Genomic DNA, 25,640 nt, shown 5'->3' on the forward strand with positions numbered 1-25,640 from the left:
ATTTTACCCACCTGCTTCCTGTCTGTCAGCCACGAAGGCTAAGTGGGCATGTGAAAAAAACCATCTAACATAAAATGAAAGAATTGACTTTTGGGTGGAGTTGGGAGGCACCTCATGTACAAAGTGTTACTCTGGAGAATGCAAGAACTCCAAAAATAGCCCTGGGGGCAGCTGGTGAGATGAACTCTAGGTCCATCTCTCCTGGCCTGTCCCCTGAGCCAGGGAGGATGTTATCAGACACGCCCTTAGGAAAGGGCTTGGCTTGTGTCCCAGCCAAATCATGCCAAACCAAACCTCTTGACTCCACTGCCCCACTCAGAACAGATGTGCTTGCAGTTGTAACTTTCCTTGTGGGTATTGTTTTTGTCTTTATTTGTGCATTTTTATTTATTTGGAAGGAGAGAGAGAGAGAGACAGAGAGAGAGAGAGAAAGAGAGAGAGAGAGAATATAAATGAATGGGCTTGCCAGGGCCTCTCATCATTATAAATGAATTCCAGATGCATGTGTAATTTTGCGCATCTGGATTTACATGGGAATCGAACCCAGGTCATCAGGTTTATGTAAGCAAGCACCTTTAACCACTGAGCCACCTCCCCAGCCTTTGCTGTAGACTTTTTTTGCTATGAATTCCCTACCATTTTCCTTTCTTCTTCCTCCTCTTTTTTCTCATTTTTTTTGCAATTTTGTGTGTGTGTGTGTGTGTGTGTGTGTGTGCGCGCGCGTGCACGTGTGTGTATGAGAGAAAGAGAGAGAGAGAGAATATTGGTGTACCAGGGCCACCAGCCACTGAAATCAAACTCCAGATACATGTGCCACCTAGTGGGCATGTGCAACCTTGTGCTTGCATCACTGTGTGTGTCTGGCTTATGTGGGACCTGGAGAGTTGAACATGGGTCCTTAGGCTTCACAGGCAAGCACCTTAACTGCTAAGCCTTCTCTCCAGTCCCGGGTCTTGCCTTTTGTAAAGGAACACGAACCATGATCTATGGAGCCTTGCTTGGTCTGAAGCCTGTTACGTAGCGTGGCCTCAAATCTGCAGTGGTCTGCCTGTCTCAGCCCCCTGAGACAGCATATGCTGGGATCATAGTCCTGGGCCACCACGTCTACCTGTGTTCCTTACTTCTTTCAGCACGGAGTCTTAGAATTTGCTTTGGGGAATCACTCTGTCCACAGTTTAGGTTACCTCCTTCCTTCCTTGCCCACCATCCAGGGTTCAACTAATTTAACATGCCCCCTTCTCCCCACATTGCCTGGCTCAGGAACAGGTGCATGATGAGAGTCACTCCTGGGACGGTCACCGGGACTGTCGCGGGAAAGAAATACTCTACACTCTGTATTTGGAGCTGTGTGGCTGCCCTGGAGCTTCTTATGGTCACCATGAGGTAAGGGGCTGGGTGAGCATGGGTGCACATGAAGGCAAAACCAAGAAGATGTTCTGACAGGACTGACAGAGCATGCAGACCCAGCCACGCCACGTGCGATGTCCCCAGCCTTCCTAAATTACTAAAGTCACCTATTTACTCTATGCGTAAGCAAGTTTGACTTAGGTTTTTGGGCTTTTTTGTTTGTTTGTTTGTTTGTCAAATGTCAGAGAGAAACCAAACTACCATGTCTATGGCAATGGAGACTGACGAATATGTTGGGAACTGTTATTGGCATAATTTTATGAGTAACATTTTGTGATAAGAAAATGAATGCAATTCCTCATTTGCAAAAACCTCCTCCTTCCATCTCATGGTCACTTCCGAGGAGGGCAGCTCCTCTCAGCCTTTGGCTTCCCTCCTGCCATCCTCTGCAGGATTATTTTAGCGACGTTTATGAAGTGTGTCACGTGTCCCTGCTTCCCTCCCTTCCACGGCACTGAGGTGCGGAGAGCCGCAAGTCTGCCTATCCAGAGAGTGAGAGAGCCAAAGAAAGAGACAGGACAGCGTATCCGTTATAAGCTTTTTCTTTTTCAGAATGTAAGCTTCCGAGTATCTACGCCCACTATGTTCATAATTACAATTTAATATCTGCATACAAAAGCTATGTAAAAATCCATTTTCCCAAATATACAAATTTTCCTTTTGGATAGTTTTAAAACATTTTGATCACAGATTTCAACAATTTTAGGCTGAAAAAATATTACTAATCTAGCAATATCACTTAACACTGTTTGCAAAACACATATCTTCTACTGTCCGTAAATCTCTGTATTCTGTACCAGTTTTCTGATTCTCAGGGCATAAAAACATGGAAAAGAGTGTCTTCTCTGAAAAGAGCATTGAGACCTGATTTGGCTATATGACCTCAAGGGGAAGATGCCAGGGTCGCAAGGAAGAATCCAAGGAAGGAAATGGCATAAAGCTGTGCCGGCTCACCGTGCCCTGGTGGTCCTGTGGATTGCGCATGTGCCAAGCCTTTTCTGTCTTGCGCTGCGCTCCGTAGCTTAGTAGTACTGTCTGCAGCCACAGAGGACAAGTGAGTGCTTGATTGTCTTGTGCATAAGGCGGGTCAGCTTTAACTGCAACAGAAAGTCACACACAGCCTGTACCTGCGCGATACTGCTCTTGGAGGCATTATTTCACGTGGAAACACTAGTTTTGCATTTGCAAACATGTATACAACACAGTAAAAATTCTGTGATAAGGCCAAACCTTTTTTTTTTTCTCCCTAGTCTTTTTTTTTTTTTTTTGTGTGTGTGTGTGTATATGTTTAATGTATTTTTTTTAAAGATTAAAGTAAAGACTTTCAATTGTAAAAAATACACACCGGGCAAATCCTTACCTGGATAATAAATATCTACATCACAGTACAATAAAATTTCTTCTCTATAAAATTTAAATATGGGTCAGTCTGTCACTATCAAAAGAAACACTATGCTACTATTTCCATATTATTAAAATAACAGGAAACTCTTTGAGCTGATTGTAGGACCTGCTGTCATTGCCATTAAGAAATGGTAAAGAGATTCCAACGTCTTGTCACTTCTTTAGAGGAAAGGCCGGGCCTTACTTATTCATAGAAGTTCATGAAAAAGGTTTAGCCTTACAAATGCTGGCTACATTTCAAAAATCATTGAGACCGACTTCACAATGACTCATGCAGCACAAGGTCATAATGACACGAGTAGCGTTGAGGTCCACAGATCTCACGGACAGTGACATGCTCTGAGGATGGTGGCTCAGTAGGCTTGGGTCAGGGAGGGGCCGAGTGTGGAGTGGGCCAAGGCCTGGGCGCCTGCTGGCGGGCTTGCGGCTGTAAGGACAGTGCGGGAGCAGAGCCACCCTGGTGGCTCCTGGTGGTCACACTGCCCACAGAGGTGGCACTTGGGCCTCAGGCGGGGGTGGTGCTGGCCTGAGGTGTCAACACGGCAAGCATATATCATGGAGGATTGGGGCTTATTTGACCAAACAAAGCTGTGAGGCGGCATGTGGTGTTTTCAGTACAATCATCAAGAAGGAAAGCGATTAGTACTGTTTTCCAGTTTCTGGAAGTTCTGCACGTTGATGTTGAAGAGCAAAACAGCACACTTGAGGGCACAAACACATACACACACACACACACACACACACACACACACACACACACACACGTGGCAGGTGTACTGCCCTCTCATCTCTACCAGTGAGTGCTTGGTACGTTAGCATCCCAGTGGGATGGGCGCTGTCCTTGGCAGAATGTCTCCCCATGGTGGGTAGATGTGAAGGTTCTTTCGACTAGGTCCATACTTGATTTGAAAGTCTGGACCAATTACATCAAAAAAATTTTTTTTTTTTTTTTTTTAAAGTTGGGAGCAAATCACCTCACCACAAGCTTCATGAGATGGAGTTTGGAATGTTCCCAGGGCCCAGCCAGTTTCCAAGGATCAAGTTTAGTCTAATGCTCTTTTTTTGTCCCCCCCCAGCATAGACAACCTTCAACATGACCGCTAGACAAAGGTCTGAGAGTGATCCTTTAAGGAGCTGAGGAGTGTGGTGAGGGCCTGGCTGGATGTTGGTGGACACTGTAGAGCTTGGCCAGTGCTCAAGGTGGCTCATCCCGAGCTCAAGGTCAACGGCACATTCTACACTAACAGTAGAGCTGGGGTGTCGGATGTCAAGATCTGTCAGACAACTGGATGCCCCAGGCATCGGTGAGCCTGCCGACACCCCACCTGCTTGCTTCTCCCTCTTTCTTTCCCCTTGGAAGGAGATGTTCTCAAGGCAGGTTCTCAGCTTCCCTGGGGTAAGAGAGGAGGCTGCGGTTCACTGTCTCCACAAGAGTCATGGGGGGGGGGTAGTGAGAGAGGGGCTTGGCTGGAGGCTGCCTGACCCCGACATAGCCATGTGCAGAGAACCCTGTCTACGTACCTCTTGCTTCTCACATAATCTCGTCACCAGGCTCCACGGGGACATGTTTTCTCCCCTTTGCTCAAAAGTCATTGCATCACAAACATCACCCCTTTCTCCCAGATCATTTCCAGTCATTCTTGGGATCTTCAGTGCTGTTCTCCTTTTCCAAGGCTACATTGACTTCCTCTGAGCGGTTGACCAGTGTTGTTCCAAATTCTTATTTTGAACCAAATCAAATATATGTTCCATGACTGCTAATGGGCCATACCTTTTGTCTAATACAGCTACAAGTTAGATAAAGAAATAAATAATTGAAAAAAAAAACACATCCTCTCCCTACTGGAAATTCATACAATACTGAGGGTCAGAAGGATTTTAGAGATCATGACTTTATACACCAGGTAAGAAAACCAAGACCTAAGGTCCTAAATCGACCAGCGAACAGTGTACAAAGTAGAACCCAGGCACCCTGACTTCTAGCTTGGCCAGCTGTGCTCCACCAAACCCAAGGAAAATAATTAGTTCACATGGGTTTCACAGTGACTTTCACTTTTGTTTTGAAGGTAAACTCACTAATATGGCTTATTTTCCCCAACATTCCAGGATAAGGCATTAAGAGGCAGGCAGAGGGATCATTGGTCTACCGTGCCTGTGAGGATGGGATACATTCATTGCATGAACACACTCTCGGCCCGTTTTTCAGATGTTGAAGTGATGAGATGTCACCACTGGTATTCTGGCCATTGGGGGCAGGTTGGGTCGTGAAGAAACAAGAGTGGACATGGTCTGAAGGTGACTTGTGTTGAGTTTCTGCCAGGGTATTGCTATGAAAGCCACGGGAAGTTAGTGGTAGGACCAGGCATGTTTAGATTGAGTCGGGGGGGTGGCGAGAACTTGGAAAATCTGTGGATAAAGCAAGGAGCTTGAGGTGCATCTAAGACCAGAAGAATCCCCCTTCCCACTACTGTACATCTATGAACCCAGGGCACCCCACACCGTTTCTGCCCAAGTCTCCAGTTTGACCTGCGGATCTCTTCTTGCTTAGAAGATTGGATCCATTAGGAAGTCTGTGGTCAGCTTGATAGAGATGCAGCCTGGATAAATATCTCCAGGGTCTGGGAGAGGACCCACCAAATGCCACCAAAGAGGGATGGCATCTGTGATATAGGTTTGAGCTCTGTGGGAATGACCTGTACGTTGTCTAAGTGGTGAGGACACCTTCCTGCTGCTGTGAGGCAATCCCATGTGAGCTTTTGGACGTTACAGTTACACTAACATTGGTGAAGATTTTCAATTTCTTTGGGCTTACTGAAGAATCTTTTCTCCTTTGTGGCCTCAAATCAGTCAAATACTTGCATGTCTTTGAGCCATAAATCACAAGATTACAAAACACTATTGAAAGGATAGCTGATTTGTCAGGGTACAAATATTCCAGTACACTCCAAGTCACACTGCTTGGGGAGAATGCAGGCAGACAACAGCATGCTCCTGCAGAGAGGGGCACCTGTTGGCACGTCCCTACCAAGCTGAAAGCCACCTATGTGTTCCGTGCTGCGCTAACCTCCACCCTGCAACGTTGGGATTGGATCAGGGTGACCGAATGGTCTTAGTTTTAAGGCTTCTTTAGTCTTCTACAGTGCCATTTGGCTTACTCGCGTCTCTGACCAGGGACAGGTGGGAGCTGGTGATGGCTTGGTGCTGGTGAGATCATGATTGTCCCCCACCCCACCTCCACTGCTGCGAACCCTGCAAAGCGCTCACACCAAGGACTGAGAACAAAAGGCAATAGTTACATGTACCCGCATTCGAGGGAACAACGTCATCCCTGTCTATGCCAAGGATGACCCCAGTTGACCCCAGATGACCCCTCCCGACACAAAGAAACAAAGAAACAAACAACATGAGAGGGAGGAGGTGGAATGAATGGACACCCAGTAGAGCTGCAGGAATTTTGGGAAGGAATGAGTCCGCCTAATCCTCAAACACTTCCAGGAAGAGAGGGGGGAAGAGCTCCGTGGGACACTCCACCTTCATGTGGAGGAAGCGGCTGGCGTGGCAGGCTCCTATCATCCTCAGGTCCGTCACCTTCATCAGAAGTTTTGGCCAAAAGTGTGTCACGTGGTGTTTCCGGTAATTGATATAGTGTTCAAAGGCCAGCAGGAAACTATCTTGGTATTTCTCTATTCTCTCAACACAGGCGAGCCCTGGGCGATCTGAGAGGAGGAAGGAGACGGAGAGGGATTCAGAGGTGGACAGCAGGGTGCTGTCTGAGGCAGCCTCAGTCCTTCAGGGGGAAGATCTGGGAAGGTTACCATTCCTGGGAGTGAGCAAGGCTGCATTAGGAACACTGGGGCTGAGGTCTGGTGGGGTAACAGCTTTTGATCAGTTGGATAGCTCACTGAAGGCACGTTGTCACCCTCTTGGGCCTGAAGGTAGGGCGTCCCTCCTAGGGTAACTGAACTGGCATATATATATATGTATGTGTATATATATATATACATACATACATACATATATATATATGTATATATATATATATATATATTGGGTTTTTGAGGTTGGGTCTAGTCCAGGCTGACCTGGAATTCACTATGTAGTCTCAGGGTGGCCTTGAACTCACAGTGATCCTCCTACCTCTGCCTCCCATGTGTTGGGATTAAAGGCATGCATCACCACGCCCAGCTTGAGCTGACATATGGATTTTGAATTTTTCCTTGCTGCCTGGCAGACAGGAAAGGCCAAGTCCAGACATCGAAAGAGGCCTGGAGGTCAAAGGAGGGACACTGGACCATAAGAAATCCCCTTGAGCAGAAAGAAAGACAACATCTAATTTTATGTTGCTTGCCACTTCTTTTCTTGCTAATACAGGAGTCCTCAGACATGACTCTGGTAAACTCTGGTTTACCAACTGGGCACAGTCTGAGATTAATAACTTCGTGTGCATATCGTTTCTTTCTGTGGTTTCCCTTGTTGGCATATCCACTTCACACAACTCTTCTGTTCTGAGACCACTGCTACGTAAGGATGTCATGAACATGCCAGGGGATACACTGTAGTCCCCTGGAAACTAGATGCCCAGTAAGTGGCTGGCTAGGGGGCAGGTAGGTATACAGTACATGCGTTCTGGACAAAGGCACCATTCACATCCCAGGAGGAACGGGATTGTGTGAGATTTCATCATCAAGTTAGGAAAATTCCTGGAGTTTTCCACTTAGTGTGTTTTGTCTGGTGCCTTGGGCCTCTTGTCCATCCTGACACTCAAGAAGCAGTTACTAGTTTTGGATCATTCAGGCAACCAGAAGTGTGTTAAATGAAACCACAGATAAGGAGGGACCTTAGTGGAATGACTGCCTGAATCTAGACAAGCTCTGTGGGCTTTCTTTGTGGTGATTGGGGGAAGTGAAAAGAAAGCAGCCTGTGAGTCATGCTAGAGTCTCCGTGTGTGGAGAGCTGAGCCCCAGTGGGGGAGAGGCAGAGAGAGGAGACCCCGTCCCGAGACCACAGTCCTCTCTGGCATGCAGAGGGGCGCCAGTTTCAAACAAATGATAAGAGAATGGCATGAAGGGTAGGTGATTTTGGACATCCCAGCTTCAAACATGTGGAAAATAAAATAGGTTAAGACTTATGAAGTCCTCCAGGATCCAGGAAGCCCTTACACCCCAGGAGAGAGTACGTGCACCAGCATCCGCAGGCTCCATTATCTGCAATTCATTGTTCGCAGCTCTGAAAGAAGGAAGGGTCACATGCTGGGGAGAGGGGGTCCCATAAGCGTGTGAGGCTGAGGCTGGAATGTGAAGCTAGCGCTGTATGAATGCAGTGCTGAGAGAAGGAAACATCCTCCACGTGGCCCACTTTCTACAGTGGCAGAAAGCACAGGGCACCTCATACCCTTGTGTAGCTCCCTGCCCCTTGGCGCTCCCTAATTTCTTGCTGAAGGAGACTGAGCTGGGGCTCTGAAGCTAGCGCCAGGCCCCAGAGGGACTCTCAGGCCCATGGTGAGTCCAGGGACACTTACCTGACGACATGAGTAAGACGGCCTGCAGGAGGGCGACTTCTGTGTCATCCAGGTTGAAAGATGACAGAGACATGCCCAGGTCGAAGATGGCATCTGAAACCACCCCAAGACCCCCGTTTTTCAGCTGGCCCCGGGTCACTGCCATTTCCCCGTTCAAGGTCAGAGTCTCGCTCTCTGGGTCGTAGCGCACGGCAGCACGAAGGGACATGATCTCCATGCAGCAGCCTTTGAGCAGGATGATCTGGTCTTCACAGGGCAGCTGCAAAGAAGCAGCCACATCAGTGTCAGCAGAGGGCAAGAGGCAGCGCCAGTCAGTGGTGCCAACCAGGCGAACAGCCCCGGTGACCACACTCCACATGCTGTGAGCACGGGTTCTTCTTCCCTACCTGGCATACTTTCAGCCAACTTATTGTCTGTTTATTTTAAATTATTTATTATTTGAGAGAGAGAGAGAGAGAGAGAGAGGAGAAAATAGGCACACCAGAACCTCCTGCTACTGCAAATGAACTTCAGATGCATGCGCCACTTTGTGCATTTGGCTTTACATGGTACTGGGGAATTGGACCCAGGTTGTAAGGATTTGCAAGCAAACACCTTTAACTGCTGAGCCACCTCTCCAGCCCATTTTTTAAAAAAAATTTTCTTTTTATTTATTTGACAGAAAGAAAGAGGGAGGGAGGGAGGGAGGAAGAGAGAGGAGAGAATGGGCATGCCGGAGCCTCTAGCCACTGCAAATGAACTCCAGATGCACACACCAGTTTGTGAATCTGGCTAATGTGGGTCCTGGGGAATTGAACCTGGGTCCTTTGGCATTGCAGGCCAGTGCCTTAACCGCTAAGCCATCCCTTCAGCCCCCATTTTGTTTTTCAGACAGGATCTCACTGTGTACGTCTGCCTGTCCTGGAATTCACTAGGTAGACTAGGCTGGCCTCAAGCTTGGCAATCTTCCTGCCTCTGTCTCTTGAGTGCTGGGATGACAGGTATGACCACCAGGTCCAGACTTCAATCACTGTTTTTTTTTGTTTTTTTTTTTTTTGAGGTAGGGTCTCACAGCAGCCCAGGCTGACCTGGAGTTTAGTCTCAGAGTGGCCTTGAACTCAAGACAATCCTCCTACCTCTGCCTCCCAAGTGCTGGGATTAAAGAAGTGTGCCACCATGCCCAGCCAATCACTGTTTTTAGAAATCTAAGTTGGTTGGATTTTTCACTCAGTTTAATCTCAGTAACTTGCATTTCTTTTATGATATGGGTCTCCAAATGGTGTCACAGTCACGCTTGAAATAATGTTAATAATTGCTTTGGTAGCTGTAATAAATTTCCACCTGGGAAGTCGATGAAAGTACAGCTCCTGCCTAACTTACCAGTCATATCCCTGTAGCTGTTAAGAGCAGACTTTGCTGCTTAGCAATAGCTATGATTTTCTGCTGTCTGAAGCAGGCTTGCCCTAGCACGTCCAGTTGTAAGAGGCTCAGAAGGAAAACCTTACAGATGCCCAGGAGGCCCAGAACCTAAATGCTTTGCCCAAGGGCACCTGCATATCCAGGACGGAGGCTAGACTTCAGGTGTCCTGGCTCCTCAGGTCTGTTGTCAGCAAGCTGGACAGAAGAGTCACTTCACATGCCAGTTCCTTCTGCCAGTGTTCGCCACCCACCTCACTATCATTTGATTACCCTATTAATCAGGATTTATGACAGTGGGATCGATCATAATAAACTTAAAAACAGAACTTTGCTTAGCAGAAAAATGAAGCAGAAACTTATATTATGGGATAGGAGAGAAAGTTCATCCAGGCCATTTGAAAGGCTCTTAAGATTTACACAATCACCAGACACATGTGCTACTTTGTGCATCTGGCTTATGTGGGTCTTGGGGAATCAAACCTGTGTCCTTGGGCTTTGCAGACAAATGCCTTAATAGCTAAGCTATCTTTTCAGGCCCTCTGCATTTTGAGAAATGGAAGCTCTCTGCTAATCTAATTTAGGTTAATATATAAAAGTGAAAGTAATACTTCTGAATTAACATTTAAATGCTGAGTCTTTCACATTTCTTCACTAGCTCAGCTTGGTCACATTACCACTTAATTTCAAATTGTTTATATTTCTCTCCAGAATACAAGTCATTTAATATTTGCTCTGGGACCCATTCTCTCTTTCCACTCAGTTTTAAAAATCACTATGATTTGCATTTGTTTAGGTTTTGATTTACACTCTTAATTATATCCTTGGGTTCCTGGAGTAAAAGCATGGTAGGAAATGGGAAGGGTGAGCTTGGCTCAATCCTCTGCAGACGACAGGGAAAATAGCCCAGAGAGAGCAGAGGCTGCCCAGAGCCCAGGGTCACTGACCCCATTCCAGTTCCTCTAGGGTACCCCAGAGCCTCCTTAAGCACAGATTGCTGGCCCCACCTCCAGTGTCCCCATCTCAAGGAAGCTTCCGGGTCGGGTCGTGCTCATGTTACGGGGGGTTAGGCCCACTATTGAGGAGAGCCCTGACACGCAGTGCAGATCAGCTCTTCTCCTCCTTTTCCTTCTCCTTCCTCTTCTTTTTTTTCTTCCTTCTCCTTCTTCTCCCCCTCTTTCCCGTTCCTTCCTTCTTCCACTTCCCCTTCTCCTCATCTTAACAGGATCCCCTGAATGCCAAGCTGGCTTAGAACTATGTAGCTAAGGATGATGAATTTCTGACCTTCCTGTCTCCACCTCGCAGGTGCTGGGATCCCAGGTGAGCGTCACCACATCTGGTTCATATGATGTTGGGTATCACCCTATGTTATCTCAGCTGTACCCCTGCCATGTGATGTTTCTGATCAGATTAACCCAGGTTCTTTTTTTTTTTTTTTGGTTTTTCAAGGTAGGGTCTCTCTCTAGCACAGGCTGACTTGGAACTCGCTATGGAGTCTCAGGGTGGCCTCGAACTCACAGTGATCCTCCTACCTCTGCCTCCCAAGTGCTGGGATTAAAGGCATGTGCAACCACGCCTGGCTAAAATTTATTTTTATTTGAGAGAGAGAGGGAGGAAGGGATAGATAGATAGGTAGATAGAGATAGGGAGCAGCTTGACTTTCTAAAGGAAGTTTGGGAAGATAAGTTCACCACAGCCTCCTGGGAAGTTCCCTTCTTCACCCATTCCATTGACAGAAGTGTACCGTGTGTAGTTACTGCTGTTGGAGGTGGTTTTTCCTTCTTTCTTTTTCTTTTTTAAATATTCTGGAAATATTTCTACAGTGATTTGCACAAGTTTCACATTCAAAACAAACAGAAAGCATTGCTGGAGGGCACTGGAAGGGTGCTGGCTGGCCGGCTTGCAGTGGTAAACTCAACAGTCTCTTTAACCACTGAGGTCTGGGGCCAAGTGACACAGCCAGAGAGAGAGGATCCGCAAAGGCCCAGGGGAACAAACCCACCCCAACAAACCAAAGACGGTGATACTCAGAGGCCGAAGAGTGAGGGATGCGGTTCCTTGGCAGAGGGACGGCAACTCATTTCCTGTCCCAAGGGTAGTTTGGCAACCTGAGTCAAAGGCCCTTAGTGGTGAATGAACACCTTAGCAGTCCTTTAGTTCCATGCCTGGCTTTCCCTCTGGAGTGAGTGCTTTGAGCAGGGCACACTCCTCAGAATCTCACTGTAGCCTGTTTTTATTAGTGAAAAATGGGAGATGAACCCCAAAGAACCTATATGATGGGGGGGTGTCCATTCCTCAGACTACTATTTTTATTTATTTATTTATTTAGAGAGAATTGTGCACCAGGGCCTCAGCCACTGATGTCAAACACCAAGTTCTTGCGCCACCTGGTGGGCATGTGCAACCTTGTGTGTGCCTCACCTTTGTGTGTCTGGATTATGTGGGATCTGGAGATTGAACATGGGTACTTAGGCTTCGTAGGCAAGAGCCTTAAATGTGAAGCCACCTCTCCAGTCCTCCTCAGACCATTATTAATAGCCATCTTTTTAAATGGTGACTTGCCACTGAAAGCGAAGCTGGGTGCCATGGGCTGTACGTGTGCCCCCTTGTGCATCTGACTAACGTGGGTCCTGGGGAATCTAGCCTCAAACTGGGGTCCTTAGGCTTCACAGGCAACCCATCTCTCCAGCCCTGTAAATATTAGTTTTTAAGAATGAGAACCAGGCAAGGTGGCACACGCCTTTAATTCCAGCACTCGGGAGGCAGAAGTAGAAGGGTTGCTGTTAGTTTGAGACCAGCCTGAGACTATGTTGTGAAATCCAGGTCAATCTAGGCTAGAGAGAAACCCTACCTAAAAAGAAAAATGATGTCAAAGGTGCGGGAAGTTCCTCACTTAACACAGATAGAAGTCAAATTCCTTCCCCAGAGCCCACCTCCTCTTTTAGGGATGAGGTGTGGGTTCTTCCCACTGCAAGGCTATGGACCCTGGTACTGTGGAATGTTTAGGCCCTTCCCAAGTCTCTGAGGTGATGATCCTGGAGGAGGGTTGTCCTGGAGGCAGGGCCTCTGGGAAGGAAGGCAGGGAAAAGGGGAGGGAGTGAGGAAGGATGAGAAGAAAGGGAGGAAGGGAGGGAGGAAGTCATGAGGATCCAGGAAAGCAACCTTGTCCCTTCTTCCATGTGCAGGCTCAGCAGAATGCCGTGTGGACCACCACACACCGCTGTGAGCCTTTTCTGTTAGCCTTCCTGAGGGATGTGTAATGTTAGTCTATAAGTATGGAGCTGTGGATACATAAAAAGGTATAGCACTAAAAAAGTCTGGGCACTGTAGCATGCACCTATAACACTAGCAGTAGGGAGACAGATACAGGAGAATCCTGGGGCGTGCTGGCCAGCCAGCCTAGCCAAGTCAGTGGACTCTATGTTCAGTAAAAGACCATGTTTCAAAAATAAGGTGGAAAATCTGGGCGTGGTGGCGCACACCTTTAATCCCAGCATATGGGAGGAGGATCGCCGTGAGTTCAAGGTTACCCTGAGACTATGTAGTGAATTTCAGGTCAGCTTGTGCTAGAGTGAGACCCTACCTCCAAAAACCAAAATAATAATAATAATAATAAATAATAATAATAATAATAATAATAATAATAATAATAAGGTGGAAAGCAATGGAGGAACACACTTGATATCAACCTCTGGACGTGCACATGTGTACATGCATGCTGGCACTCATGTACCTACACATAAACATATACACCCAGGTACCCCCTCTCCCACCAAAGAAAGAGTATAGATCTGGACTCAAACCTTGGCACCACATCTGGATCATTTCACCTTTTTGATCTAATTCTGTATGTAACATGGGATGGATGCTGACCGTCCTGCAGATCCATTGAAAAGATTGCGCTAAACGTGGGCAAACTCCAGTACAGTTATTTGGATGTGCTTCCCAGGGCCTGGAGGGATCCCGGAGGCCCTCCCAAGGTCAGGCTCACCAGTGCTGGCTGAACGGAGAAGTGGGCAGACCCCACTGGCAATGCAGTGTTCCTGACTCTGCTTCTACATGATGGAGTCCTGCTACCGAATGTCAAATGATGCACCGTACTCACAGTGCCCGGAAAGGGACAGAACCACCCTGAGAGAAAACTAATATAGAAAAAAAAAAAAAAAAAAAGGCAAGTCCTCACCTCACAAAACATAGGCAGCTTTTTGGCAAAATCCACCACTCTGGTGATTGCTGGTGTGATGATCTTGGTGAAATGGCTGAAGGCTTCCAAGTCGACCTTGCCGCCTTCTGGGGCATTCACAATGGGTGCTTGTCCTATGTCTTCTGGCTGGGAAGGAGAAACAAGAGTGAGCTCAGTGGCACCGAGGGTGGCTTGATTGATGACAGCTCTCCCGTGGCAGGAAAGTGTCTTGTGAGCAGGTCTGTGCTGTAGCTTGATGTCCCCTTCTGCGGGGACAAACTGGTTATTCACATAGTCATTTCTTTGAGAAAAAGGTGTGTGTTTTAATCTCTGTCTTCATAGGCCCCAGACATCTTGCAGAGAGAGGACAAAGAAGAAGAGAGAAAGGGAGAGGGAAAGGAAGAGAAGGAGCGGACAAAGAAAAAGGAGAGAAGGAAGAGGAGAAGAAAGGGAAGGAGGAAGCACAGGAATTGGGCTCCTCTTTTGTTTGCAGAAGGGTGCGCTTGCGCAGGTAGTAGGCATTCTGGAGACACTGAGATGGCATTTCTGCAGCGTTGGGTGTTTGGGGGAAGGAGTGTGCTGGGAAGGTAGGCACAGTGTGGGCCGGGGCGGAGGTGGGGGACAGGCATTGCGGGGACACGGAGACGGCGTTTCTGGAGCACTGTGTTGTTCTGGGAAGGGGCTGTGCTGGGAAGGTGAGCACTGTGTGGGCAGGTGGAGGTGTGGTAGGGGAGGGGGCGCTCCAGCACACCGAGGGGGCATTTCTGGAATACTGTGTGTGCTAGGAAGGTGGGCAGAGGGGAGTCACGCGATGGGAGCTCTAGCCAGGGGCTCATTCTTGCTGAGCTCTCTTGGGATTACATTCCTTCCCTTCAGGCCCTGGGGACCCCAGTTTGAGACTGTCTGAGCTGGGCACTGCTCAACCCACCTCTCAGCTGCCTGATGGGAACCATGTCGTGGGAACCTTGGGGCAGGATGGGCGCTTCCCTGACTTCTGTCTCCAGGGCATCTCTCTGCTTGCCTAAAGAGGGTGAAGCTGTGGGGAGGCCACCCGGGACTCACTCAGGGCCTCCTTAGACCTGAGGGGTCAGCCTTCCCTTCTGGGCCAGCTGCCCTAGCAATACTTCTGTCCTTTTTGTCCTAAGTGGACCTCCTGGATCAGTCTACTGATATCGCCCTCTCTCCCCCAAATTGTCTTTTGCGTTTCGGTTACACTGCTGCCCTTCTCTCTAGATCTTTCCTTTCTCTGGGGCCACGACTCCAGCCTCTCATCTCTGCCCACTGCGAGACTCAGCTCAAATTCTGTCTCTTCCCAGACATCTCACCAGATGATCTCATTTTGAGATGGTGTCTATCTCACCTGATCATATGTATCTTCCCTGTGGTACCAACAATTTGTCATTATCACCTTTTATAGTTGTGTGGGTAGACATCAAAGATACAGGCTGCTCAGAGGATGAGGAATAAGTTTTCCATTTTTGCTGCCTGAACCAGGCTGCGGGCTGAGAGGTGGGGAGGGAATGCTTGTTGACTCAATGGATCATAAATGCTCGCACACACATTTATTCCATCAGCAAATACGGAATGAGATCACAGCAACGAACAACGTCTCCTTGGGTAACTTGTTCTATGGTGAAGGAAGATAGGTAAGAATACATTCACTGAAGAATTCCAGTTTGTGAAGACCCAGTCCACAGAGGTCAAGGGATGGGTAGTGCCAATACTCCAGTGAGAAGCTAGGTGTGGGCTTTGACCTGAAAATGTCAAGGACACAGCTGCCCATGAAGCTCGAAGAGGAACATTTTAGGCCAGTTGGCGGTTTGAGCGTGGAATGTCCCCTATAGACTCACAAGTTTGAACAGTTGGTTCCCAGCAGGTGACGCTAATTGGGAAAGTTGTGGAACTGTTTGAGGTGGAATCTCCAGCAGGAAGTGGGGCACTGAGGGTGACCCTGATATTTCCTAGCCTGGCCCCACTTCCCTCATCCTCTTGGCTTCTGACTGTGGATGCAGTGTGAGCAGCTATCTCCCACGGCGCTGGCATCCCCTGGTGGGCTGTACGGCCTCAAGCCCAGATAAACCCTTCGCCCCCTGACTGCTTCTTCTCGGATGTTTGGTCACGGCAGTGTGAAAGTAACTAACACAGCAGCACAACGTCCTGAGGCCGGAAAGGAGGCTCAGGTGGTGGAACCCAGGAATGACGTGAGACGAGAGGGAAGCAGGCTGGCAGCCATTCTGCCAGGCCTTGTGCCCCACAGAGAAGACACGGACCTCTTCTAAGGCCAAAATCATGTCCCCAGCCAGGCGTGGTGGTGCACGCTTTTAATCCCAGCACTTGGAGGCAGAGGTAGGAGGACCACTGTGAGTTTAAGGCCAACCTGAGACTACATAGTGAATTCCAGCTCAGCCTGGGCTAGAGTGAAACCCTACCTTGAAGAAAAACAACAGCAACAACAACAACACAAATCATGTCCCCAGAAAGCTTGCAAACAGGAAGGAGGCCTGATGAGACGTACAGTTATTGTGTGTGGAAGGGACATGCCCACGGAAGGAGTCGCTGGCCACCACAGTGGTTGGGGCAGTAAAGTGAGAAGTGGAAGAATTTAAGAGGACGTATTGAGGGGCTGGGGAGATGGCTCAGCGGTTAAGCGCTTGCCTGTGAAGCCTAAGGACCCCTGTTCGAGGCTCGATTCCCCAGGTCCCACGTTAGCCAGATGCACAAGGGGGTGCACGTGTCTGGAGTTCGTTTGCAGAGGCTAGAAGCCCTGGCGCGCCCATTCTCTGTCTGTCTCTATCTGCCTCTTTCTCTGTCTGTCGCTCTTAAATAAATAAATAAACGAAAAATTAAAAAAAAAAAAAGAAAGTGGTTCTGACATGTGCAGATGCGGCATCCACCCTCGCTGGGGATGCTGGGGCCATGGCATCCTCCCCCACTGGCTTTCTACGTAAGTAGAAAATGCTCATGTCACGTGTGGCTGTCATCTCAGAGCCAAGGGTGACTTGGCTTGCTCTGACTGGGTAGGAGAGCCCAGACAGATGGCCATTGAGGGTCTTGCGGCCTGGAGATGTGCCTACAGGCTGCTGCTTTACCTGGGGCAAGGAGGGTAAGAAGCTGAGGTACGGGTAGGGGTGGTGCAAAGAACAACCAAATGGGGAGGCCCCAGCACTGCTAGGTCACTGTCATTGTCACCTTCATGTCATTTGGTAAGGACACAAGGCAACTAAGCCATAGAGGGGTGCTCATCCAGTTAAGGAGCTGAGGCAAGGGCTGAACCCAGGCTCTCTGTTTCCCATGCCCATTCCATATGACTAGATTCCTGCTGTGTGTTTGTGAAGTGATGGTCATCTGGAGGTGATGGACTGGTGGCCCTGGCACACAGGCTGCATATGGCTGAATCGTCCCTCCCTGCCTGACTCTTCGAGGTCCTCTCCGAGGCTGTCCCCATTGAGAATGTGGGCATCGGGCAGATATTTGCCTGGGGAGAAGCTGGGCAGAGCAGCCCTGCTCCAGATGTCACGTCTCAGCTTTAGAAAGGCCATCACATGACCCCCTCTGCATGTGTGTGTGAGCTTGGGGGTAGGGGAGGCAGCGTCACAGTGATGACAATGGTCATGACAGTGTCCACAGACAAGGCTGGGGTGGGCGTGGGGTTTGCGCCAGTATCTTACTGCCCCTGGAGGACGTCGAAACGAGCCACCCGCTCAGCCCTCTTCTGCTTTGCATCTCACTGTGCTCACACACAGATTGTTGGCAGGAACACATTTCTGTAAACTCAGAGATTAGAGGGAACCAGGAAATGACATGATTTAAATGCTTTTGGAAATAGTTTTATACCACATGGCTTTAGATTTATTATGAAACTGCATGACTTTAGCAAAAGGTCTCCACTTGCCAAAGTCTCTCATTTTCTCAAATGTGCGTCTGAAACCCAAGTCAAACCACTGGTTTCTTTCTAACTCAAGTCCTGGCCTTAGGGGGAAAATGATGAAGTGACTATTTTGGAGGAAATAAACCACTTACCAATTCCAGATAAATGGATACTTGTAGATTTTTTTCAACAACATATAATTTTTACTCCCTCATGACATGTCTATACTATTAACACGATAAGGCTTTTCAAATGCTTTTTCAAACAAGATTGGACATCAACACATAAAAACCAATGAAATAATATGCATATAAGAAATTCAAGTACGAAAAATTAGCAAATCCTAAAAAGCCTGTCTGTCCACAACATGGTATGCTGATACCATTTAGCTCAGCTGTCTTAGGTAGGGAGTCCCCGTGTCCTCACAGGAGTGATTCCCTGCTTAAAAGCATGTAATTTTCATTCTGAGCATAAATAGTCAATTGGTTTGGCCCCTTTGCATGGTGAATCTATAAATATATAAACTGGGTGGTGCCCAGGGCTTAGCTGTACTGTGTCTGAGAATGGGCCAGTGGAACTGAATGTTCAGCTTCAATATTGATTGAGCTCTGTTCCGGTTATTTATTGATGTGCAACAACCTACTCCAGAATGTAGGAGCTTAAAACAACTATTAAAAATCAACTTCTTTCTCAACGTGACAGGAGTGGATCACTCAGCCAAGGGGCCTTTTATATTGCTGCTATAGTACGGGGTATTGACCAAGAGTCTCATGCAAGCTCTCTACCACTGGGCTACATTTCCAGCCCCCTGTTCTTTTTTTTTTTTTTTTTAATTTGAAAGTGACAGAGAAAAAGGCAGAGAGAGAGAGAGAGAGAGAGAGAGAGAGAGAGAGAGAGAGAAAGAGAGAGAGAGAGAGAGAGAGAGGAGAGTTGGTGCGCCAGGGCCTCCAGCCACTGCAAACAAACTCCAGATGTGTGTGCCCCCTTGTGCATCTGGCTAACGTGGGTCCTGGGGAATAGAGCTTTGAACCAGGGTCCTTAGCTTTCACAGGCAAGCGCTTAACCACTAAGCCATCTCTCCAGCCCTCACCCCTGTTCTTTTTGAGACAAGGTGTCACTAAGTTTCCCAGGCTAGTCTTTAACTTTTGATCCTGTTACTCCAGGCTTGTGGGAATGAACTATGAGAATAAATTGAGCATTTCTAACGGACTTAACAAATAGCTTTTGTGAGAATATTTCTGTGGGGTGCTTTTTCTGCTAAGTTCTGGTCTTGAAATTTGCCCCGCAGTTGATCTTGCAACCGTGAGTCAGCCTGCTTAGAGCCATGTAACCAGATTTGCTGTGCCCTACATGGTGGCTTGAGTCAGGTGTCCTCCCTAAACTCACGTGTTCTGAATGCTTAGTTCTCTGCCAGTGGCAGTTTGGGAGGTGGGGCCTTGTTGGAGAAGGTGTATCACTGGGAGTGGAGCTTGAGGTTTATAAACTCTCAGTTTGTCAGCATTAGTCTGCACACTCTCCTGCTGCTGTTGTCCACCTGATGTTGGCCAGGAGGTGATGTCCAGCCTCTGCCCATGTCATCTTTCCCCTGCCATCATAAGCTTCCCTTCAAGACTGTAAGATGAAAAAAACCCTTTCCTCACACAACCTGCTTTTGGTCAGGTGTTTTGTCCCAGCAACTAGAGTGTAACTGTAGCATCTTAGATTTCCTTTGCCCTGAACAGCACAGATGATCAATATAGACAAGGCATGGTAAGAGGTGCTGATGACCCACTTCCACGGTGACTTGGTTGTACTTTTGACCCAGACCCATGTCCTATGTATAAAACTTATTAACTTATTGACTACTATTGAAGGTAATGAATATTAAAAGTACTGAATTGCCAACAGAAATGTTAAAAGAACAGGTGGAGTTAGAGTGATAGTATTGGTGAACACTGTGTGTGTGTGTGTGTGTGTGTGTGTGTGTGTGTGTGTGTAAATTATAAGCAGAGTTCACCAGTTCTTCCCCTAAGTCCCTTCCTTTGAGCAAATATTTAAAGAATATTTTGGAATCCAAGTTCCTTGAACCTCATACACATTGCCTGTCCTTTGGCCACATCATGCTACCCCTCATGTATTATTGCTTTTGATGTTCAATAAGTACCAATGAGAGCTGGAGGGATGGCTTAGTGGTTAAGGCACTTGCCTGCAAAGCCAAAGGACCCACACTCGATTCCCCAGGAGGAAAGTGGCATATGCATCTGGACTTTGTTTGCAGAGGCTGGAGGCCTTGGTGTGCTCATTCTCTCTGTCTATTTCTCTTCTTTCTATCTCTCTGTGCTTGAAAATAAATAAACTAAAAATTATTATTATTATTATTATTATTTTTGTTTTTTTGAGGTAGGGTCTCACTCTAGCCCAGGCTAACCTGGAACTCACTATGTAGTCTCAGAGTAGCCTCGAACTCATGGTGATACTCCCACCTCTGCCTCCTGAATGCTGGGATTAAAGGCGTGAGCCACCATGCCCAGCTTTAAAAATTATTTTTAAAAATATCAATTAGTGCCTATTAGCTGAAGCAGAAGTTGCAGGAACATTAGAAGCAGCTGGTTCACTCTTGGCTAAATCAATTCAAGAGTCAGTTTTCTCTCTTTCAGGCTCTGCTCTAAGAGGCAGCAGGCCCACTTTCAGGTTAGCAAATCCAAAAGTCAGTATCTGTAATTCTAGGACAGTGCCCCAGTTGGGTACAGAGTCCTGAGTAGCTGAGGTGACAAGGCTGTGTCACCAGGCCCCACAACTCAGGGTCCTTCTTAGAATCTCATACAGCTGCCAACAAGTGGCTGTTCAGGCAGCGCCATCAGAAGGCTCTTTACCTATGTTCCCAGCTCCTGGGCTGGACTGTGTGGTGGCTGATTTCTAGTGTTAACTTGATCACATCAGGAATCAGGTAAGAGACACACCTCTTGGGTGGGCCTGCGAGGCTGTTTCCAGGAACGATTAGCTGAGGCATGAAGACCTTCTGCTGGAGTGGGCAGCCCTTCGAGGCACAGCCCCCCCCTCCCCCCCCCCCCCCCCCCCGTGCAATGACATTCAGGGAGAAGGCAAGACCTTTGGCCTTGCTGTCCTTGCTACTTGCTGGTGGGTGCATCTGCCCCATTGCTGCCATCCTTCATGGACATCAGAACTGGACTTATTAAGCCTTCCAGTGTTGTCTGAAGAGCAGCCACTTCCCAGGAGTCCTCCAGGTCTTCAGTGCCATGCTGGGACTGCTGAGGCATCTGGACTTATGGACTGAGAAGCTATTATGTTCACAGACTCTCCAGCATCTTGCAGACAGCCACTGTTCAACTACTTACCCTGTATCTTGTAAGCCAATATAACAAGCCCCTTTTATATTCAGTATTCATTCTATCAGTTCTGTTATCGTAGAGAATCCTAATAGAAATTGTGATACCCAGAGCAGGGTTTTGTCCTCAGGGCATCTTTCCTGTTGACCTAGCACATTGCAGTAGTAGGCTTCTGTTTAGTGGTGCTAATCTATTTAATAATCACAGACCTTCTGTCGGCTTGAAACTTCTCACATTTCTTCCCTTGCCAATCTTCATACTTTAAATGTCTTTCTACTTTACATTTGCTCCTTCTCTATAGATCTGGATAAGACTGTCAACATCACTCATGCCACCACCAGGATGCTTTCTGTCTTGGAATTTCTTTAACCAAAAAAGTATTCAGTTACCTTTAAATTCAGCCTCACTCAAGTTCTCAGGACATGCATGGGCACAATGCAGCCAGGTTCTTTGCAAGAAAATCCCATGCCTGCCTCTCATCCAGTTCCTGATAGAGTCCTTTTTCCCCTCTGAAACCTCATGAGCTGGGCCTCCCCTGTCCATGTTCCTCTCGGTACGCTGGTTTTCCAAACTCCCATTGGAATGTCCCATTGAACTCTGTTTATATTAAGTTCTCAAGGGCTTTTCTAGCCCTATGTTCCAAACACTTCCATATTCTTCCAGCAGAACAGTTTCAAAAGCCTGTGGACCACTTTCTAGCATCAGTTTCTCTATCAATTACTTTTTCATTGCAGCAAACAAATACCTGAGTAGAAATCACTTGAGGAAGGAAAGGTTGTTGCTGTTGCTATTTGTTTTTTGGCCTACAGTTTTGAGGGGAATTGCCATGGAGGGAGGAGGCATGGGGCAGAGAAGGGCTAGAACTGGTTACGCTGTGTTCGTCATGGGATCAGGATCAGCTCTTCTCTCCCTGATGAACAACTCCTCAGGAGGCTCTTCCCTGTGTATGAGCACATTGTCCATTTTAAATAGCTGCACATGTTTGGAAAGCGCAGATGTGTGACTTTCTTGAAATATTCAGATGTACAACCTGACATTCTTTTCCTTTAGTCTCACTGACGAAGTCTGAAGTGGCTCTAGGTTAGAGCCTGCCCCATACGTGTTGGTTTTTACTGTTGTGGGATCACCTCCTATGTGGGAAAGGACCCTGCAGGTGGGTTCAATGACATGTTCACTGAAGAAGTCCTGACATTTTACAGTTTACACTTTTTTTTATACTTTACATTTTCACCTTTACCATCCACCATCAAGACTTTTGCAATCTTATGAAAAGCATTTAGTACTTGATGTCAGGTATGACTGAAAATGCCTTTTCAAAGCTGAAAGTGGCAGTAGCATTTCTAAATATGTTGAAGACCATGGTTGCTGGATATTAGATAAATCAAGGACATGATAGTGGTAGAGCAAAGATTTGAGCTTCTAAAGTCACTGGTGGCAACCAAAGCCAGGAGCCTGTGGAAAGCATGGTGCCAATGCAAAAGGAGCCAAACTAGTCAGGAAGAGGAGACACTCTCCTGTTTCCACCTGGGCCACCAGCTCCACCTTTTTGTGCAGCAGTTGTGAGACAAGGTTTAGGAAACTGCTCACATTGGGGAGAAGAGCGGACCCACCTGCCTGGCCTCTCAAGCTTCTTTCTGTCATGTTCCACCTACCGAGGAGACCCTCCAGTCTACAGATAGGCACTGATGGATTGCCTAGCCTGTATCATGCAAGCCAATGAAATAGGTTCTCTTTAGAAGGCATATTCATTGTATTTACTCTGTTCCTCTAGAGAGCCCTGACAAATAGAATCGGGACTCTCTCCTTTTACTATGGCTACTTTGGGCTTTCTCCCAGGACACTGCTTTCAACGAATACTTTATTTACTTGTCTTTTGAGACAGAGTGTCACTCTGACTCACTGCAACATTTCTGCCTTAGCTGCCCCTTCTATGACTACAGGTGTGGTTCACTGAGGCCAGATTCTGGGACTTTGTTTTTGTTTTGTTTTGTTTTCATATAGTAGCTGGCATTCTTCCCCAAGAATGGAGCTGGAAAACTGCTGTTTCCACATGGGAGCTGGAAAACTGCTGTTTCCTCTCCCTCCTCCTCCTTCTCTGTGGTGTTGGGGATTGAATGCAGAGAGCCTTGTGCTGGCTGGGCTAGCATTCTACTATATACTCTCCCCCCTCACGCTCTGCTCCAGCCCCTGTAAAGCTTCTTATGACCCAGGCTTAGAAGCCACTCAAGCATCTCTTTTGTCCAAATCCACTGTTTAAAGGGCTCACAGACCTGCCTCAAGGAAAGTGGGGTGGGTCGTCCACAGATGGGTCCTCCAGGGGAGACAATGGGCCATGTGCCAGAAGACAAGAGAACAGTGGCCTCTGTCTCCAAGGAAAGCTTTTGAGTGTGTCTGCCACAGGTGGGCCAGACACCGAAGGGCTAGAACTGAATGGAGCACCGTCCTGTTCCCCAGGCGTTGCAGACACGAAGGCAGCTGGCTGCTGGGTTGAAGTGCGCAGTACGCAAGAAGGGGCTCTGGACTTATGCTTCCCCTACAAGCCCTCTACGAACAGCTGGCTTGGAGAAGTTGCATACTTGGATCAAGAGGGTTAATGTCTTGACTAGATCAAGGATCTAAAAAGATGCACAACACACATGGTGTATTTCGTGGGTGGGTGTAATGGCTGCTCTGTGAACATCAGCTTCCTGTATGGATCACTTCATAGCCCTGACCAAAATAAGACAACTGCAGTCACTCTGCGCCATACCTTTCCAGATCGTTCTATGGATGGTCAAGCCAATGAAGACTGTCAGGAGCCTTTGGGTTCAAGGTGTAACCTTGATGTTGGTTCTTAGCCCTTATGCTAGACAGCATGTTCTTTTCTGTCTAGGACAGCCTATTTATAGACATGAAGTCTCTGTGCACTGCCGCTCACAGGCACTTGTCCCAACATGCTTCCTGGCCTTCGCTGCATTCACCACCACCTGAATGGATTTTGCTTGTTTAACCTTGATGCCTGTCTCCACAGGACTGTGGCTGACTGACTTCCCGACATGCAGCACCTGGTCAGTAAGCGCTTCTTAAATGAATGCATCATCTCTAGAGTCTGACAAGTCGGACCCGAGTGACTGCTAGAACTGGTTTGGTTAATATCCATTACCTCTTGTCAGCAAAGAAAATAAACCCATATAATTCCCTAAGAGAAGGCCGGCCTGGGCCCCAGCTCTTCCATCAGACTTGGAATTCTACTTGAATTCCACCCATATCAGAAGGTAAAGTGAGGCCTGGAAGTGGTTCCTACAGTATTCATTTATGGCTGATGTCTGTGGAAAGGATAAATTTAGACTTGTGGGCGGGCAGGACTCTCTTTTGCTGTGTCCTAAACATACTGTGTTGGAATTGGCCTATTGGTCCTGGATTAGTGTGTTGTAATTTTTTGGCAGACTCACCAAGATGAAGGATGAGATGAAGCAGTAGCAGACATTGCTTCCCCAAGACCTCCTTGGGCTTGTGGGGGTGGTGAGTTTGTGGGAGTGGTGGTCAGGAGGAAGGTGGACCTGGTTCTGGCTGTGCCCATCCTTCTCCCTCACCTTTATGAGTGCCCACAAGTTTCTCTCCCTCAGTTCTTTTTCTCTAAAGTGGAGATGTTCCTCCTGTCTAACTTGAGGGTTGGCATAGGAATTGATGTGCAGAACACACTCACATTAGCACCTGACATATGAAAGGGTCACCCGAGTGTTTGGAGGCCATCAAACACTGGGCTTGCTGGTTTATGACCATGGTGAAGGTTCCTCTTCCACGGCAGGTGGATTCTGCACACTATCCTTGCCAAAAAAATCTCTTTAAGTTTATCATCATGCTAACAAATGAACAAAGTCTATTGCAACTGTTGGGGTGCAGTGATAATCCCACCACCATAGCTCCTTGTTCCAATGGGGAGGAACTCAGATATTCCTGGGAATATAGACAGACCCATGGGTTCTGCTGACATGGATCAGCCAGGTACTAATTTGCAAGGCCTTCATGTCATATCTCTGAGCAGGGTTGGTCTCTGAGGTGGCTGGGCCAGCTGGAGTGGGTGGTCCATCTAATGAGGTGGGTGGACCGAGTTGGAACCAGAGGATCTCAGTCTGAGTTAGCTTTGGGGCCACATTGTGCCATGTAATCTAAGGCAGCCACGTATGATGACCCTGCCCTTGGTTTGCATGTCCATACAACAGGACAGCAACTTCGACTTTCTTCAGTGCACTGGGATGTCCAAATGAGAGATGGATGGGAAGGGCTCTCATAGCTCTGAAGTTCATATAAACATCTGCATCCTAGGTACTTCTGCAGGTCTAGAAAGGTCTTGTCTTGGCTCTTTACCCCCATTGCTACTGCCTCCTTCTGGACTCAGGCTCATTATTCTAGCTAAGCATTTTGCCTTGTGCAATAAATACAGACTTAGAAGTGAGGTGTGGGCCCTTATTCTAGGGGTGTTCTAACAGGGACATGGACTGTGGATCAGCACAGATGAGTAAGTGTGGCATACCGATTGGGTGGAGCAGACGGAATGAA

The 25,640-nt window shown here is 47.6% G+C and overlaps 1 protein-coding gene across 3 annotated transcripts in view; it reads right to left on the bottom strand.

Moving 5' to 3' along the window:
- Positions 1-1,933: 1,933 nt before the first annotated feature.
- Positions 1,934-25,640, bottom strand: part of Thrb (thyroid hormone receptor beta) — a 385,099-nt gene continuing 361,392 nt past the window's right edge. For all 3 annotated transcript variants that reach the window (XM_045135632.1, XM_045135631.1, XM_045135630.1), the window contains 3 exons: positions 13,908-14,054; positions 8,330-8,588; positions 1,934-6,527 (listed from right to left, as the gene is read on the bottom strand). In XM_045135632.1, coding sequence (XP_044991567.1) covers positions 6,286-6,527; positions 8,330-8,588; positions 13,908-14,054 — 648 coding nt within the window. In that variant the 3' untranslated portion in view covers positions 1,934-6,285. The remainder of the gene's footprint in view (positions 6,528-8,329; positions 8,589-13,907; positions 14,055-25,640) is intronic.

The sequence above is a fragment of the Jaculus jaculus genome, chromosome 16, assembly GCF_020740685.1.
Source record: "Jaculus jaculus isolate mJacJac1 chromosome 16, mJacJac1.mat.Y.cur, whole genome shotgun sequence".
NCBI lineage: Eukaryota > Metazoa > Chordata > Mammalia > Rodentia > Dipodidae > Jaculus > Jaculus jaculus.